This window comes from Pollachius pollachius, assembly GCF_949987615.1.
Source record: "Pollachius pollachius genome assembly, contig: scaffold_60, whole genome shotgun sequence".
Lineage (NCBI taxonomy): Eukaryota > Metazoa > Chordata > Actinopteri > Gadiformes > Gadidae > Pollachius > Pollachius pollachius.
Window position 1 is genome coordinate 87,330 of NW_027641286.1, and position 17,607 is coordinate 104,936.

At 47.2% G+C, this 17,607-nt stretch overlaps 1 protein-coding gene across 1 annotated transcript in view; it reads left to right on the forward strand.

Annotated features, from left to right (window-relative positions):
- The window catches only part of LOC307091678 (unconventional myosin-VIIb-like), a gene marked incomplete at its 5' end in the record, with an annotated part of 31,714 nt that extends 15,237 nt beyond the window's left edge, over positions 1 to 16,477 (forward strand). Inside the window, 24 exons of the mRNA XM_079759327.1 lie at positions 110 to 178; positions 295 to 416; positions 917 to 1,043; positions 1,424 to 1,543; positions 1,844 to 2,017; positions 2,873 to 3,100; positions 4,549 to 4,716; positions 6,109 to 6,214; positions 6,381 to 6,507; positions 6,905 to 7,071; positions 8,728 to 8,909; positions 9,228 to 9,343; positions 9,689 to 9,860; positions 10,838 to 10,980; positions 11,924 to 12,079; positions 12,887 to 12,992; positions 13,192 to 13,305; positions 13,550 to 13,637; positions 14,080 to 14,180; positions 14,638 to 14,823; positions 15,225 to 15,341; positions 15,451 to 15,534; positions 16,108 to 16,224; positions 16,366 to 16,477. Coding sequence (XP_079615453.1) covers positions 110 to 178; positions 295 to 416; positions 917 to 1,043; positions 1,424 to 1,543; positions 1,844 to 2,017; positions 2,873 to 3,100; positions 4,549 to 4,716; positions 6,109 to 6,214; positions 6,381 to 6,507; positions 6,905 to 7,071; positions 8,728 to 8,909; positions 9,228 to 9,343; positions 9,689 to 9,860; positions 10,838 to 10,980; positions 11,924 to 12,079; positions 12,887 to 12,992; positions 13,192 to 13,305; positions 13,550 to 13,637; positions 14,080 to 14,180; positions 14,638 to 14,823; positions 15,225 to 15,341; positions 15,451 to 15,534; positions 16,108 to 16,224; positions 16,366 to 16,458 — 3,183 coding nt within the window. The 3' untranslated portion in view covers positions 16,459 to 16,477. The remainder of the gene's footprint in view (positions 1 to 109; positions 179 to 294; positions 417 to 916; positions 1,044 to 1,423; positions 1,544 to 1,843; positions 2,018 to 2,872; positions 3,101 to 4,548; positions 4,717 to 6,108; positions 6,215 to 6,380; positions 6,508 to 6,904; positions 7,072 to 8,727; positions 8,910 to 9,227; positions 9,344 to 9,688; positions 9,861 to 10,837; positions 10,981 to 11,923; positions 12,080 to 12,886; positions 12,993 to 13,191; positions 13,306 to 13,549; positions 13,638 to 14,079; positions 14,181 to 14,637; positions 14,824 to 15,224; positions 15,342 to 15,450; positions 15,535 to 16,107; positions 16,225 to 16,365) is intronic.
- Positions 16,478 to 17,607: the final 1,130 nt, after the last annotated feature.

Consider the following 17,607-nt stretch of genomic DNA (forward strand, 5'->3'; position numbering starts at 1 on the left):
GTACCGTGGAGAACATCCCCCTCTTCCTCCTCATCTTGAGGAGGGCCAAGCACATCCATTTAGTGCACGTTTGAGGCGTGTACTTTAACGTGTGCCTGTGGATCACTAGAAAATCCTGAGGAAGAACAAGAAGAAGTACGGAGGAGGAAACAGAAGGGCGTCCACCATTCCAGAGGAGGTAGAGATAGACCACGCTTCCTCTTGGTTTCACAATTAGAGTTCCTGCCAACCCTTATTGTGAGGGAGTTACTGGGTGAACTTGACACAATGAGAGATTTTAAATGGATATTTCAGCCAGAGGACGACAGAAACGAGGACGTCCTCATTGGGGAGGGGCCCACTCTGGACCGACCACTTACCCCCCTCGAGAAGCTGCACATCATCGTGGGCTACGGTCTGTCCCGACCAGGCATAAGGTAAACCACCACAGTCTTCATCAGTCTCCCACCCAGAGATCTGACACCAGGAAGAGGTTGCTCTGTATTTGACTGAAATATGAAATATGAATTCATAACCCTAACCCTTACATTCATCTTGAGCCGTTAGTCACTCATAAAGCAACGCAACAAATAAAATAGAGAACTGACATTCTTTAAGTGATCTTTCTTTTTCAGAGTTCATTTTCACAGCTTTATCTCGTTATTATGAAGACGATGAAGTAGCAACCCCATTGAGTGTTCAGGATGCTTTGTTCTCACTGTGTGTGTGTGCGTGTGCGTTTGTGTGTGTGTGTGTGTGTGTGTGTGTGTGTGTGTGTGTGTGTGTGTGGGTGTGGGAGGGGTTTCGTTGGCTCAATCTAGCATTGAGAGAAAAGGTACCTAATCATTCACATCACATGGGTCAGTGTGATTGATGTGTGTGTGTGTGTGTGTGTGTGTGTGTGTGCGTTTGTGCATGCGCTTGTCCGTGTTCCCAGGGATGAGATCTTCTGCCAGATCCTGAAGCAGCTGATGGGTAACGGGGACAAGGAGGTGTGTCTGCGAGGATGGATTCTGCTCTCCATGTGTCTCAGCAGCTTCCCGCCATCACAGATGCTCACCAAGGTCCGATAACCGTAGTCTGACCTACTTTCTCCCTGCTTGTGTTTCAATGCGTTCCTGTCCCAATACCTCAACCCTCTTGGACAGGAACGATAACTAGCTTTTTAAAGCAGTGAAATCTGTGTGTGTGTGTAGTGGATTATATAGCCTCGAGGTTCTGCTAATGCCACCAACACTGACACGCATTCTATTGTATCATTTATCTTCGGCCCTGTTCTATTCTATTCTATTCTGCTGCGTTCAATTATAATCTGTTCTATTCTATATTGTATGATATTCTATATTATTTTCTGCATGCTATTGCATGCTGTTCTATTCTATAATCCCCGTTCTATGTTCTACACTCGATGACCTGTATGCTTGTTCTACGTTGTGCCCCCCAGTATTTGGAGAACTTCCTGCGTCGAGGCCCTAAAGGTTACGGGGCGTACTGTGCTGAGCGCCTCCGACGCACCGTAGCCAATGGGGAGCGAGAAGAGGTCCCCTGTGAGATGGAACTGCAGGTACGCTGTGGCATGATGGGAAATCTGGAGGTTTCAAAGTGAAATCGAACAACACAGATCTGGATGAAATGTAATTTGTTAGTTATGATGCATAGCCTTTAGGTTTGTACTTGATAAATATATGATGTTAGATAGATCTTATCCACTATGGAGACAACTGAAGGGTATAATAACCAAGGTTTTTGTAAAAGAGTATTCATCAAGTGAGCACTATGCCTGCAGTGATCTGATCTGTGATCATAAAATCGATGTAATCTGTAGTAATCCCTGTAATCCCTGTGGTCTGTAATCCACGGCCAGGCCACCGAGTCCAAGAAGCCCATGGACGTGACGGTGTCTCTGTTGGACCGCCGCGAGTTCACCCTGCAGGTGGACTCGGCCTGCACCTCCGGGGAGGTTCTCCGGGAGGTCGCCCAGAAGATCAACCTCACAGACACCTACGGCTTCTCCCTGTACATCAGCATCATGGAGAAGGTGATCCTAGGGACCTCTCTGGGTCCTAGGGTTAGGGTTAGGACCAGAAGGTGGTCCTAGGGACCTCTCTGGGTCCTAGTTGGTCTTAAGGACCAGAAGGTGGTCCTAGGGACCTCTCTGGGTCCTAGGGACCTCTCTGGGTCCTAGTTGGTCTTAAGGACCAGAAGGTGGTCCTAGGGACCTCTCTGGGTCCTAGGGTTAGTGTTAGGACCAGAAGGTGGTCCTAGGGACCTCTCTGGGTCCTAGTTGGTCTTAAGGACCAGAAGGTGGTCCTAGGGACCCCTCTGGGTCCTAGTTGGTCTTAAGGACCAGAAGGTGGTCCTAGGGACCTCTCTGGGTCCTAGGGACCTCTCTGGGTCCAAGTTGGTCCTAAGGACCAGAAGGTGGAAACATTGAGTTATGTGAGGGCTTCCTTTGGAACTGTCTGAGTCCTCATAAATCATAACTGACCAAAAGGTTTGAACATTGAGTTGTTGAGGGAGGGGTTCTCAACCTACAGGCCAAAGAGATTTAGAAATACCTAACCCTACAAATAATTATTTTCTTACTTATTTACCTAACCCTAGAATTCAAATGAGGTCCGTCCCAACAATCCCAACCCCAATTCTCTAGCATGCTTGATTCTTCATGCCACTATTGCCACTATTCCTAATAACGGTCCCACAGTATCTGTGTTCATTAGTTTAGATGAGGCAGTAATACAGCAGACCATGAGGAGTCTGTTAAACCCCATTCATTCCCACGCCTCTGTTCTATAATCCTCTGTTCTACGCGTCGTTCCTGTGTGTAGATGTGTGTCTTCACACTCAGGGTTAGTGTTAGGGTCAGTTAACCCTAACCCTGTGTCTCCCCCAGCGGTGGTCCCTGGGCAGCAGTGGGAAGCACGTGATGGACTCGGTGTCCCAGTGCGAGCACGCCGCGCGCCAGCAGGGCTCTGAGGAGAGCCGCGCCCCGTGGCAGCTCTTGGTCCGCAAGGAGATGTTCACCCCGTGGCACGACTGTGCCGACGACCCGGTGAGCACGGATCTCATCTACCGCCAGGTCCTGCTGGGCCTGAAGGCGGAGGAGTACGTCTGCGACAAGGTAAAGAAATGAGTTGGCTAATGAATCGCCATGCGCTACCTCACCTTGTTGTGTCTAAACTTGTCTTAACATACCCTACCTATGATTTCTTAAAGATTTATTTTTGCATTTTCATGCTTTATTATAGAGTGAGTTAGTTAGGGAGGTATGGGAGATAGAGGGGAGGTTAGGGCCACGGGGGGCAGGAATCGACCCGGTCGCTGGGTCAGGACCCTTAATGGTACGCTCTACATGGTGGACCCCCGGATCCTAAGATAAGATACGGTTATAAAAATAGTTCATTCATCATTCAGAGGAAATGAAGCGTGTTCAGTGTTCAGTGTTCAGTGTTCAGTGTTTAGTGTTCAGTGTTCAGTGTTCAGTGTTTAGTGTTTAGTGTTTAGTGTTCAGTGTTTAGTGTTCAGTGTTCAGTGTTCAGTGTTCAGTGTTCAGTGTTCAGTGTTTAGTGTTTAGTGTTCAGTGTTCAGTGTTCAGTGTTCAGTGTTTAGTGTTTAGTGTTTAGTGTTCAGTGTTTAGTGTTTAGTGTTTAGTTTTCAGTGTTCAGTGTTCAGTGTTCAGTGTTCAGTGTTCAGTGTTTAGTGTTTAGTGTTCAGTGTTCAGTGTTCAGTGTTCAGTGTTCAGTGTTCAGTGTTCAGTGTTCAGTGTTCAGTGTTTAGTTTTCAGTGTTCAGTGTTTAGTGTTTAGTGTTCAGTGTTCAGTGTTCAGTGTTTAGTGTTCAGTGTTCAGTGTTCAGTGTTCAGTGTTCAGTGTTCAGTGTTCAGTGTTCAGTGTTTAGTGTTTAGTGTTCAGTGTTCAGTGTTCAGTGTTTAGTGTTTAGTGTTCAGTGTTGAGCCTGGGACCCCTAAGACCCTCAGCAAACACAGAGAGCCCTCACTGGTGGGGTACTGGTGGGGTACTGATGGGGTCCTGATGGGGTCCTGATGGGGTCCTGGTGGGGTACTGATGGGGTCCTGATGGGGTACTGATGGGGTCCTGGTGGGGTCCTGGTGGGGTCCTGGGGGGTACTGATGGGGTCCTGGTGGGGTCCTGGTGGGGTCCTGGTGGGGTCCTGGTGGGGTACTGATGGGGTACTGATGGGGTACTGATGGGGTACTGACGGGGTCCTGATGGGGTACTGATGGGGTACTGATGGGGTACTGACGGGGTCCTGATGGGGTACTGATGGGGTACTGACGGGGTCCTGATGGGGTACTGATGGGGTACTGACGGGGTCCTGATGGGGTCCTGATGGGGTACTGACGGGGTCCTGATGGGGTCCTGATGGGGTACTGACGGGGTCCTGATGGGGTCCTGACGGGGTACTGACGGGGTCCTGATGGGGTCCTGATGGGGTACTGACGGGGTCCTGATGGGGTACTGATGGGGTACTGACGGGGTCCTGATGGGGTACTGATGGGGTACTGACGGGGTCCTGATGGGGTACTGATGGGGTCCTGGTGGGTCTGCAGGAGGATGAGTATGCCCAGCTGGCTGCCAAGCACTACTTCGTCCAGTTCGGCGAGGAGAGCACCCCTCAGAACACCCGCAGGGTGGTGGAGGACATCATCACCAGCTCTCTCATAGACGCCAAGTCCCGGGCCAAGTGGAACCAGCTGGTCGGCTCCATACACGCCCAGGTAAACTCTCCCCGTCGCCATGACGACCCCCAACGCTCCGACCACGCGTCTCCTCTTGAAAGAACGGTTAAGGTCTTTGCAAACCAAGTCCGTGATTGACAGGTGTCAATCAACTATTTGATTGGACTGCAACGGGTGGTCATTGAGTTGAGTTGAAGTCTGGTCAGATCTACGTTTGGAGGATCTGTTGACGTTCTGTAGGCTCTGGATCTGTTATACGTTCTGTAGGCTCTGGATCTGTTAGACGTTCTGTAGGCTCTGGATCTGTTAGACGTTCTGTAGGCTCTGGATCTGTTATACGTTCTGTAGGCTCTGGATCTGTTAGACGTTCTGTAGGCTTTGGATCTGTTAGACGTTCTGTAGGCTCTGGATCTGTTAGATGTTCTGTAGGCTCTGGATCTGGTAGACGTTCTGTAGGCTCTGGATCTGTTATACGTTCTGTAGGCTGTGGATCTGTTAGACGTTCCGTAGGCTCTGGATCTGTTAGACGTTCTGTAGGCTCTGGATCTGGTAGACGTTCTGTAGGCTCTGGATCTGTTAGACGTTCTGTAGGCTCTGGATCTGGTAGACGTTCTGTAGGCTCTGGATCTGTTAGACGTTCTGTAGGCTCTGGATCTGTTAGACGTTCTGTAGGTTCTGGATCTGTTAGACGTTCTGTAGGCTGTGGATCTATTAGAAGTTCTGTAGGCTCTGGATCTGTTAGACGTTCTGTAGGCTCTGGATCTGGTAGACGTTCTGTAGGCTCTGGATCTGGCAGACGTTCTGTAGGCTCTGGATCTGTTAGACGTTCTGTAGGCTCTGGATCTGTTAGACGTTCTGTAGGCTCTGGATCTGGTAGACGTTCTGTAGGCTCTGGATCTGGTAGAAGTTCTGTAGGCTCTAGATCTATTAGACGTTCTGTAGGCTCTGGATCTGGTAGACGTTCTGTAGGCTCTGGATCTGTTAGACGTTCTGTAGGCTATGGACGGCCGCTGGTAGACGTTCTGTAGGCTCTGGATCTGGTAGACGTTCTGTAGGCTGTGGACGGCCGCTGGTAGACGTTCTGTAGGCTGTGGACGGCCGCTGGTAGACGTTCTGTAGGCTCTGGACGGCCGCTGGTAGACGTTCTGTAGGTTCTGGATCTGGTAGACGTTCTGTAGGCTCTGGATCTGTTGACGTTCTGTAGGCTCTGGATCTGGTAGACGTTCTGTAGGCTGTGGACGGCCGCTGGTAGATGCTCTGTAGGCTCTGGACGGCCGCTGGTAGATGCTCTGTAGGCTATGGACGGCCACGTGCCGCTGTTTATGTGACGTAAACATGTGGCAGCCTGCCCTACTGGTCCTGTGCTCATTTGAACAGGACTTGATCTGGAATTGGCCTCAGGTTGGATAACCTCTGCCCTCGGTTCTACAGGGGCAATATCGCAGCAGGGACGTCGCAAAAGCCGACCTCGTCAACTACGCCCGCCAAAAGTGGTCGCTGTTCTTCTCCAAGTTTTACGCTGTAACAATGCAGTCAGGTGAGCTTTTAAGCAAAGTCCTTTTTCTATTCAAATCATGTGTCAGCCGTTTTATTAAATTTTTATTGAAAAAAAAACCAATGGAGCAAAACGTAATCTCCATCATAGCGCCACAGTAAAAATAACTTAAATCCTGTAGCTTAAAGTGAAGCCTCCTTGTCCCCAGGAGCCCCGCTGCCTCTAAGCAGGTTTGCTTTGGCCATCAACTCCACTGGAGTGTCCTTCATGGACGGCAAAGACACAAAGCTGCTGGAGATCCCCAACGTGGAGCTGACCGGAGCTACTGTGACCAGGTGAGGAGGCACCGAACCCCCATCTCATTGAGATGGGCCGGCCCGCATTACACAGGCCTGCCTCATAATGGTGGTTATCAACAATTGTGATATATTTCCACCGTAGCGAATGTATAAATACTCCCTTTTATATAATTTAGTAAAATGGTAACAACCTCAGTTCATCTTTCCAATAAGAGCCCATCACTTTGACTTCAAAGGAGTGCTTGGCTGAAATATGATATATTTTACATATCTTTGTTCATCCAAGCACCCCTTTAGAGTTAAGGTGAAGCTCCTATTGGACGGTTTACCGACTCTTTGACGTGAAGTAAAGAATCCTCTGAGCTAGCTGACCAGTAACCAGTGGATCAGTGGTACCGTGCCATGGCAGTAACCTTAGGGTGCCCCCCCCCAGTGACTCCCGGCCCGTGGGGGGGTGCCTGAGGCTCTCCACCTTCCAGGACGAGTTTGTGCTGCGCTGCGCGGAGGCGGTGGAGGCAGCCAAGATGATCCAGACCAACCTGGAAGGGCTCCGGCAGCGCTCCCCGTACGCCGTGGCCATGCAGGAACTGGGGAGGCCAGGTGGGGAGCGCACACACTCCACACGCACACACTCCACACGCACACACTCACGACGCACACACACTCCACACGCACACACTCCACACGCACACACACACTCCACACGCACACACTCACGCACGCACACACGCAGCCACAAAGACACACACGCACGCACGCACGCACGCACGCAGCCACAAAGACACACACGCACGCACGCACGCACGCACACACGCACGCAGGCACAAAGACACACACGCACGCACGCACGCACGCACACACGCACGCACGCAGCCACAAAGACACACACGCACGCACGCACGCACACACGCACGCAGGCACACACGCACGCACGCACGCACACACGCACGCAGCCACAAAGACACACACGCACGCACACACGCACGCAGGCACACATGCACGCACGCACACACGCACGCAGCCACAAAGACACACACGCACGCACGCACGCACGCACGCACACACGCACGCAGGCACACACGCACGCACGCACGCACACACGCACACAGCCACAAAGACACACGCACGCACGCACACACACACACTCACACACAGCCACAAAGACATACACACACACAGACAGCCACACACAAACACAGCCACAAAGACTCACACACACAGCCACAAAGACACACACACACACACACACACACATACACACACAGCCACAAAGACATACACACACATTCTTTAGTGTGTGTTATGTGTGTTATGGTCTTATTTTTAAGATTGTTATATTGTGAATCACTTTGTGACCTTACCCTGTGAAAGCTGCTATGCTGAATATACTTTACTTACTTATTAACTCACTGACACTCAAGGAAACACACACACACACACACACACACACACTATACACTTACCATTCAGTCTTTACTGTGTTATGGTCTAAGCTTTAACAATGTTATTTTTGTGAAGCACTATGGGACCTTGCTCTGTGAAAGGTACTTTACTTGCTGACTTATTTACAGTTATAAGAACACACACACACATTTTATAATTGTAGTGTGTGTTTTCTGTGACACGCATGTTAACTAAGCAGTTTAGCACATTACCTCTCTGTAATCGGGTCAGATTAGATAACGTATCAGCCACCCTGCTCTGTGAATGATTGTGTGTGTCTCCGTGGACGTCCCCTGTCCAACCCCCATAAACGGCAGGTTAGGGCCCGGATCCAAGCACCGCGTTGGGCTTGGACCACCGCGGTGTGGCCGGGGTATCACTATGCTAGGGTTATGACAGCACTATGTTATTATATAGGGTTAGGGTTAGGGTTAGGGTTAACCCTAACCCTAACCCTAGCAGCACTATGTTATTATATAGGGTTAGGGTTAGGGTTAACCCTAACCCTAACCCTAGCAGCACTATGTTATTATATAGGGTTAGGGTTAGGGTTAGGGTTAACCCTAACCCTAACCATAGCAGCACTATGTTATTATATAGGGTTAGGGTTAGGGTTAGGGTTAACCCTAACCCTAACCCTAGCAGCACTATGTTATTATATAGGGTTAGGGTTAACCCTAACCCTAACCCTAACACTAACCCTAGCAGCTCTGTGTTATTATATAGGGTTAGGGTTAGGGTTATGTGTTATTATATAGTGTACTTGTTGTTGTGAGTGTACCGGGGTGGATGACCTCTAACCCGCCCTGGCAGATGACCCCAGCGTCCTGGTGTGCAAGCGGGGTGAACTGTTGGTGGTGGCGAGGGACAGGGACTTCTCCGCCACACGCCGATGGAACACGGCCACCAACAACAACAGCGGCCTCAGTGGCACCGTCCAGATGAACACCATCCAGTTCCTGTCCACCCTGGACATGCCCAGCGAGGCCACCCTGGTACCTCCCGCCGCTTATCTCCTCCTTAAATACTTGTTGTTTTATTTGATTTATCCTAGTTCTGTTCATTTAAAAAAAAAATGGGAGATATGGGGTTTAATTGTTATGTATTGTCCCGCTATGTATGGATGTTTTAATATTATTATTATTATTTTAAATTTTAGAAGTTTACTTTATTATATACATATCTATACATATTATATATATATATCATATGTTTTGTTTTTCTTATCGAATGGATGCAACGTTGAATCGATGTACCGGATACAATACTGCCCCCGTGTGGTCATACTGATGAATTGCACGTTGTCATTGAAGAATCTGCTGAATCCTGGTTACAACCAGCCGAGGGCGTTCGCTGGCCAGGGCCCCACACAGAGAGAGGAGGCCGTAGCCCCCGTCTCCATCAAAGAGTTTGCACTGGAGAACTTTGGGTAATCAAACAACCAAGAATCGGTGTTGTAATATAAATTGTTTACGGTGCTGTAATCCAACAACAACAACCACGTCAGTTGGAAGTTTGTGGACCGTTTAATATTATTTATCAATATAAATATCATAATTGATTACTATCATGAATGATCACAAGTGCGTATCGCTGTGTGACCAAATAATAAATAAAAAATTCGAAAAAATGTTTTGTTAAAAAATCACCATCATTGATCTAAGACCGTTTTGTAATATATTTTCTGATTGGCTCAAAGTCGTGGCTGGTGACATCACTGATACTAATATGAGCGCTAATATTATCAACCTGGCCCACTCTCTCTTCCTCACAGTACCAGAATGGCAGGTAAGGACTTGAATCGGGTAGGAGCAACCCAACTGGCGTTCAGAGAGAGGCTGTGGGTCAGCTCCAAGGAACCCCTCAAACAACCGCTGCTCAGAACTCTGACAAACAACTCGGAACTCAGCACGATGGCCTGCAACGCCTTCGTGGATATCCTTTCAATCACTTCAGTCGACTGCAGCGACAGCAACCCCTGTTGGTAGTCATTGGGTTCTATATAGCAATGTGTTTGGGCTCATCCTTTGTGGGTTCACAGTTTAGTGCTCTTAGCTAATGGAAGCCAACAGAGAGGGGAGGTATGAATTTGTCAAACCTGCATTTCATTGAAAAGATGAATTTAGACCTTTTTTTTTAACTGTTGACATATGGTACCTTCTTCACCTAGTTCAAAGCAACTAGTATGTGCTTGCTAGTAGATATTTGTATGATAGATGTACATATAGAGAATAAGTGAGGGTGCTTTATTCTTGAATGGGCAGTAAAGGAGTGATTATACGACGGTCCTTGACCTTTGCCCCTGGCCCTCACCCATCCTGAAGTACAGGGCTAGGGTTAGGGTTAGCCTAACCCTAACCCTAGACCCAACGGCCCTTGACCTTTGGCCCTCACCCATCCTGAAGTACAGGGTTAGGGTTAGGGTTAGCCTAACTCTAGCCTAACCCTAGACCCAACGGTCCTTGACCTTTGGCCCTCACCCATCCTGAAGTACAGGGTTAGGGTTAGCCTAACCCTAACCCTAGACCCAACGGTCCTTGACCTTTGGCCCTCACCCATCCTGAAGTACAGGGTTAGGGTAAGGGTTAGCCTAACCCTAGCCTAACCCTACCCTAACCCTAGACCCAACGCTCCTTGACCTTTGACCCTCACACATCCTGAAGTACAGGGTTAGGGTTAGGGTTAGCCTAACCCTAGCCTAACCCTAACCCTAACCCTAGACCCAACGGTCCTTGACCTTTGGCCCTCACCCATCCTGAAGTACAGGGTTAGGGTTAGCCTAAACCTAACCCTAACCCTATACCCAACGCTCCTTGACCTTTGGCCCTCACCCATCCTGAAGTACAGGGTTAGGGTTAGCCTAACCCTAACCCTAACCCTAGACCCAATGCTCCTTGACCTTTGGCCCTCACCCATCCTGAAGTACATGGGCGACTACCCCATCAAGCACGCCAGGAGCCCTATGGAGCTGACGGACCAGATCTTCGGGCCGGCCACGCAACATCCCGCCCTGCAGGACGAGATCTACTGCCAGATCATGAAGCAGATGACCAACAACCGCAACAGGTGTGTGTTTGTGTGGGTAGGCTGGTGTTTGAATTGTGTGTGTGTAAAGTGTGTGTGTTTGTAGGGTTTCTGTTTGCTCGTGTTTGGATCAGTATGAGCGTGTGGTGGTGTATGTGTGGGGAATGCGTGTAGGGCTTTAAGTGTGCTTGTGTTTGGATCACTGTGAGTGTGTTTGTGCAGGTGTGTGTTTGTGTCTGTCTGTGCAAGTGTGTGTTTGTGTCTCCATGGTTTATGTACGGATTCAAGTGTGCCAGCGTTTGGATGGGAACCGGTGTGTGCGCGTGTGTGTGCGGGTATGTTAATGTGTTCTAGTGTTCTGATTGGTGTGAGTGTGTGTATCTTTGTGCACATGCCCGGTTTCTCCCACACACGGCCAGCGTCTCCAGTAGACTACTGTTGGATTCTTCCATTGTGTTGTATTTAGGGACTGCAGTCGTCTCTAGATGTTTACCACCCGCTATACCAGAGCATTGACACTGACGACAGCACCAGGTCTGATCAATCCCAACATGATCAGGAACATGCCCTGTCCACTCATCCCTCGCTCTATTATCTCTCGCTCAATGCAAATCTCATTCGCTCTGTTTCTCTCTCTTCCCACCACTCTCTTTCCTTCTCCCCCTCCCCTCATCTCTCCACTTCTTCACTTCTCTCCTCTCTTTCTCTGTTCGCCTCCCCTCTCTCTAAAATTCTCTCTCTCCATCCACCCCATCTCTCTCTCTCTCTCTCTCTCTCTCTCCCTCTTTCCTTCCCCCTCACTCTCCCTCCCCTCTCTCTCCCTCTCTCCCTCTCTCTCTCTCTCTCTCTCTCTCTCTCTCTCTCTCTCTCTCTCTCTCTCTCTCTCTCTCTCTCTCTCTCTCCTCTCTCTCTCGCCCTCTCCCTCCCCCTCCCTCCCTCCCCTCCCTCCCTCCCTCTCCTCACTCTCTCTCCCTCTCCCTCCCAGGGTGAGCATGGAGTTGGGCTGGCAGCTGATGTGGCTGTGTACCGGTCTGTTCCCACCCAGCAATAGTTTGGCCAAACACGCCCACCGCTTCCTGAAGTCTCGGCCCCGGGACCCGCTGGCCCCTGACTGCCTGAAGAGGCTCCAGAACATTCTGAGGTCAGTCATCAGATTAGTACCGGATAACATTTGATCAGATTACTCCTGGATTACATGTTATCAGATTACTACTGGATTACATGTTATCAGATTACTACTGGATTACATGTTATCAGATTACTACTGGATTACATGTTATCAGATTACTACTGGATTACATTTAGTCCGATTACTCTTGGATTACATGTTATCAGATTACTCCCAGATTACATGTTATCAAATTACTACTGGATAACATGTCAGGGTTACTAAGGGTTACAATAAATCAGGTTTCTAATGGAATCAGATACTAATGGAAACATGGAATCAGATTACTCATGGAATCAGATGACATTATTCAAGGCATCCTGAAGCATCTGCCTTGGTCCACCAGTATTGTTAGATGCCAATACTGGTGGATCTAAAGGTTCTCTGAAGGTTCTCTGTATAAAGGTGTTAAACAGTATGAAGCTATTCCTACGGTTCTTGTTTTGGTGGATCTAAAGGTTCCCTGAAGGTTCTCTGAAGGTTCTCTCTGTATAAAGGTGTTAATCAGTCTGAAGCTATTCCTACGGTTCTTGTTTTGGTGGACCTGAAGGTTCTCTGAAGGTTCTCTGAAGGTTCTCTCTGTATAAAGGTGTTAAACAGTATGAAGCTATTCCTACGGTTCTTGTTTTGGTGGACCTGAAGGTTCTCTGAAGGTTCTCTGAAGAAGCTATTCCTACGGTCCTTGTCTTGTCACTAGCTTGGAGCCCAGGGTGAGGGTTAGGGTAACCCTAACCCTGACCCTAACCCTGACCCTAACCCTGACCCTAACCCTGACCCTAGCTTGGAGCCGAGGCAGCACCCACCACACTACGCAGAGGTGGACGCCATCCACAGGAACAGCACCCAGATCTACCACAAGGTCATCTTCCCAAACGAGGAAGATGAAGTGAGACCCGACAATGCCACATCTTCTTCTTCTTCGTCTTCTTCTTTGTCTTCGTCGTCTTCTTCTTCATCTTCATCTTCTTTCTCGTCTTCTTCTGTTGTATGACTGGAGCCCTACTTTGATCACCTTCAATGTGGGGGAGCGCTGTGTTATATAGAACATAATAAACATGATACTGCTTCCTTCCTGATCTCCTCAGCTGTTCGAGGTCACGTCCACGACCATGATCAGAGACCTCTGCTCCACCATCGCCACTCAGCTCAACCTCAGCTCCCCAGACGGCTACGGCCTCTTCATGAAGACAGCCGTCAAGGTGAGGCCCGCCAAAGGTTGCACCCCGATGTTGGCGGTCCTAACTGTGGGTGTCCCGACCTGCTACCTAATGAAATGTATCCGAACAAGTATCCATGTTCTGGGGACCTAACTGCTTTCCAATTGCGACTTGGGACAGGAAATCAATTCTCCTCGCTGGTTCAGATTCAGTTCAAATAGTGTGAGTTAGTTAGGGTTAGTTAGTTAGGTTACCCTAACCCTGTGTTTTGTTCTTCTGTGTTCAGGTCTCTAATCTGGACGATGAGATGTATTTCTTTGACAGCCTACGACAGAATGCGGAACCCCCGAAGAAAATAAAGAAAGCCAAAGAGGGTAATGCCCTCCTCTTTGATTCACATGCTAGGGAGTTATGTTGGCTAATCGGTTAGCTCTGGCGCTGAATAGCAACACAGTTAGCAGGGGATTCATACCCGATTGTGGTCCTAGTATGTTTTTTCCACATTCCTGTCCACCGGGTTTCTCCTCATCGTGCCAACAGAGGTTTGGATGATTGAGCATGTTATGGTACTAAGCATTCACTTAGCATGTAAGTGCACTCAGGGTTATGGCGTATTAGCATGTTGAGGTACTAAGCATGTACGTTTACTCAGAGTTGTAGCATATTAGCATTTGGGGGTAGGCCTGCTTAGCATGCTAGGGTCCCTCACATGTCTGTTAGCTTAGCGTTGTAGAGTATTACCATGTAAGGCTACTTAAAGTGTCAGGGCACTGAGCATGGTACTTGGCTACATCCTTTAACACGTTGATTTCCCAGCAACACCTTCTGCATTCCTGGTGTTCTTCATGAGGAAGCTTTGGTTCAACGTCATCCCTGGTAGAGATCTTATAGCTGACCTCATCTTCCATTACCCACAGGTATGGAGGTCTCACATTCAACACTGATGTTTTTGAATTTCACTTTTGTATAGAAGTCTCACAATTAACTGATATGCTTTTTACCTTTACTTTCACTATTGTTCAGGTCTTACAATTAACATTTTTCGACATATACATTTCAAACCGCAGATGGAGGGAAATTTCTGCTCAGACGTTAAGACTGATTATTTAACTTAGAAGTAGTTCTGGTTTCAAGTTTGATTGCATTATGTCAAAGTATACTAATAAAATTATAAGTTAAAATGAACTTTATTAATCACAGATGGGACATAGGAGGAAACAGATTATGTCATTGGCTTAGGAAAGCTTACTACATTTTCTTGAACATCAAATAAATGGTACAACAAAAGGGACGCTGAAGGGAAGGGGGAGAAGCTGGGCCACGAGGTTCAGAGTGTGTGAGCCGGACCTGACCGAGGTTCTCTGACGTCCCCAGGAGATGCCCCGGTATCTGAGAGGCTACCACAACTGCTCAAGGGAGGACATGATCGATCTGGCCGCGCTGCTCTTCAGGATCCAGACGGACTCGGACCGCTCCCAGTTCGTCATGATCCCCAGGATTTTGAAGGAGCTTGTCCCAGAGGACCAGATAGACCTCATGACCAGCGAGGAGTGGAAGAAGGTAAGGTCAGAGGAGAGTGGACCAGAGGAGTTGGAAAGAGTTCAAAAGGCTTTCCCCCAAACTGCCAGTGTAGAATAAGATGAATTCAGATATTCTGCCTATTTATTTCATCCTGAAGGAAGTACTTCTCACAATCGCTCTGCTCAAGATAGAAAAATAATAATAAAAATTGAGACCATAAGTAAAACAATTTATAAGTCATCCCAGGTGGGAAACAGCTGAAGTGCACAACAGCAATAACGACGACCCATTTTTACCAAGTAGCTGGTAGTGTGTATATATATATATATATATATATATAGTATATACAGTAGCATATCCATCCCCCCCAGAAATGGATCTATACTCAAGTGAAGTAAACATATATTCAAAGGTGTGCGCTGTGTCTTCCTCCTCCGTAGAACATCATCTCATCCTACAACAAGCAGATGGGCATCACGGCCGACGAGGCGCGAATCAAGTTCCTGAAGACCATCTCCTCCTGGCCCACGTTCGGCTGCACCTTCTTCGAAGTGAAGGTGAGCCATCGGTGTGCATTGTCCAGAATGGCGAAGAATAACCCTAGGGTGAACCTGGAGGGCCATGCAGACGCTGAAGCACCATGGTGAACTGTGATTTACTCCGCAGCAAACGTGTGAGCCCAGCTACCCGACCAACATGAGGATTGCCATCAGCAAAGTGGGCGTCAGCTTCATAGACCCAAAGACTAAGGTACCGTGTCGGGTGTGGACAGCGTTTACGTTTAGTCCGTCAGCGCACGCTTTCATCCAAAGCACATTACAAGAGAGGCTGAGGATAATGCAATTGCATGCACTAAATGTCAAAGTAACTACAAAAAGCTCTGCATGAGCAAGTTTTAGAAAACGACTGGACAGAGTGCAGAGAAACTCTAGCAGTCAGATGCTCTGTATTCAATATGACCGGGGTGTGTGAATGCCCCTCCTAATTTGTTAAGCGAACAGACAATGTATTCAGATTGTATACGTATTTGTCACACTTTGCTTGTTTTGTTTTTTCGATCCTGTTTTTAGTTTTTTTAATAACGTATCAAGTAATGTTGGGCAGGATAATGAATTGGCTTTGACTCCCAGCCAAACGTTACCAGGTTCAATCCCCAACATCCATATCCTGCCAGCAGACATCCTTGAGCAAGCCTTACACCTTACCTGCTCCTTAATGACATGTATCTGAAATAAGTGAAGGAGGTTTCTAACCGCCTGCCCGCTAGTTGCCTTAACAGTAAATAGCAGTAGTAATGTGTTTTCTATAATGTCCACCTTTCAGGAGCTACTGGTCATGCACCCCTTTGGCAAAATCACTGACTGGCAGACCGGCAACAACCACTTCCACATGACCATTGGGGGCTTGGTCAAAGGAACGTTCTCCTGTGAAACCCCTCTGGTAAATACTGGTGCTGATCTTTTTCCAAAGAATTGCAGCTAGCAAAAGTATTGGAGGCTAAATCATGTTTTGATAAAATCCAAAAGCTGACGTCAATGATATTGTACATTTAACCTGGTTTCTCTCTTTCTGTGCCCCCAGGGTTATAAAATGGAGGACCTTCTAATGTCCTACATCAGCATGTATGAGAAGGAACGGCTGTCTGTCTTACCAAGGAACCAGATGTTCTCCTGAGGAGAGCACAAAGACATGCTTAGGATTTTTTTTTTTGGGGGATTTTATTTGGATCCCCATTAGCTGATGCAGAAGACATCAACTACTCTTCCTAGGGTCCACACATAACATATAACAAGACAAGAATTCAACATACAAGACAAAAGATTAAAAAAAAACAGGAAAAGAATGGATAACTAAACCATCAGCACGCAAAACAAACAACAAAAAAATGACTTACTATTAACAATAATAACATAGCATGTAGCTTAACATACCATGGAACAATACTTTTCACACCACTGATAGATGTTTGAAGGTTCAACTGGATAAAATTGATTTTTTTTGTTTTTAGTGAACAATCTCTTTTTTAAATTTCTACAATTCCAATTCAATATATGTAATTTTCATGTAATCGTGCAACAATGTAAAAGGGATTGTTTGTTTAGTGTTTTATCTTAAATCTGCCATGCATTTATTTATATACCAGTAATTTGTAATTTGTCATTTAATTAATTCCTGTGTTATTTTCATTATATTTCAATATCTGTAACAAGTAGTAGCTATGTACATATAAATACAATACCATAAAATATAACCTAAATGGTCCCTAAATGTTATATAATAGTAAACAATAGTAGTTATTTGGTTCATTTTTACTGATGTGTTTAAAACTATCTAACAAACAAATAAGCAATGAGTATGAAAAAAATAAAAATGCACATTTAAATTGCCAACACTACCTCTCTATGCTTGGTTTTATTGAAGAAACCGGATAAATCAGAATATTATAATTCAAGGTGTATTTATATACATGGATTGATCATATTTAACCAAATGTATTTGGGTTTCAAGAAGAAATAAACTATACTATTTTCAATGTACGATTCTTGGAGAGCTTCAGGTTGGTGTGTTTCCATACAAGCACGTCTTTTTATAAAGGGCAGCCAACTCTTGCTTTCCACTGGACATCTTCAGCTCTGCAGGAACACACGGGTACCTACACAGCCACACACACATGCACACTCTAGCCTGCATTGCATGCTGATAATGGAATTCCAATTTCAATCCTGAAGTGGCATGATAAACGTGTGTGTGTGTGTGTGTGTGTGTACAGTCGACCACACTCCGTGGGGCATGGCCTGCTTATACACTCCCTCATTGCCTGTC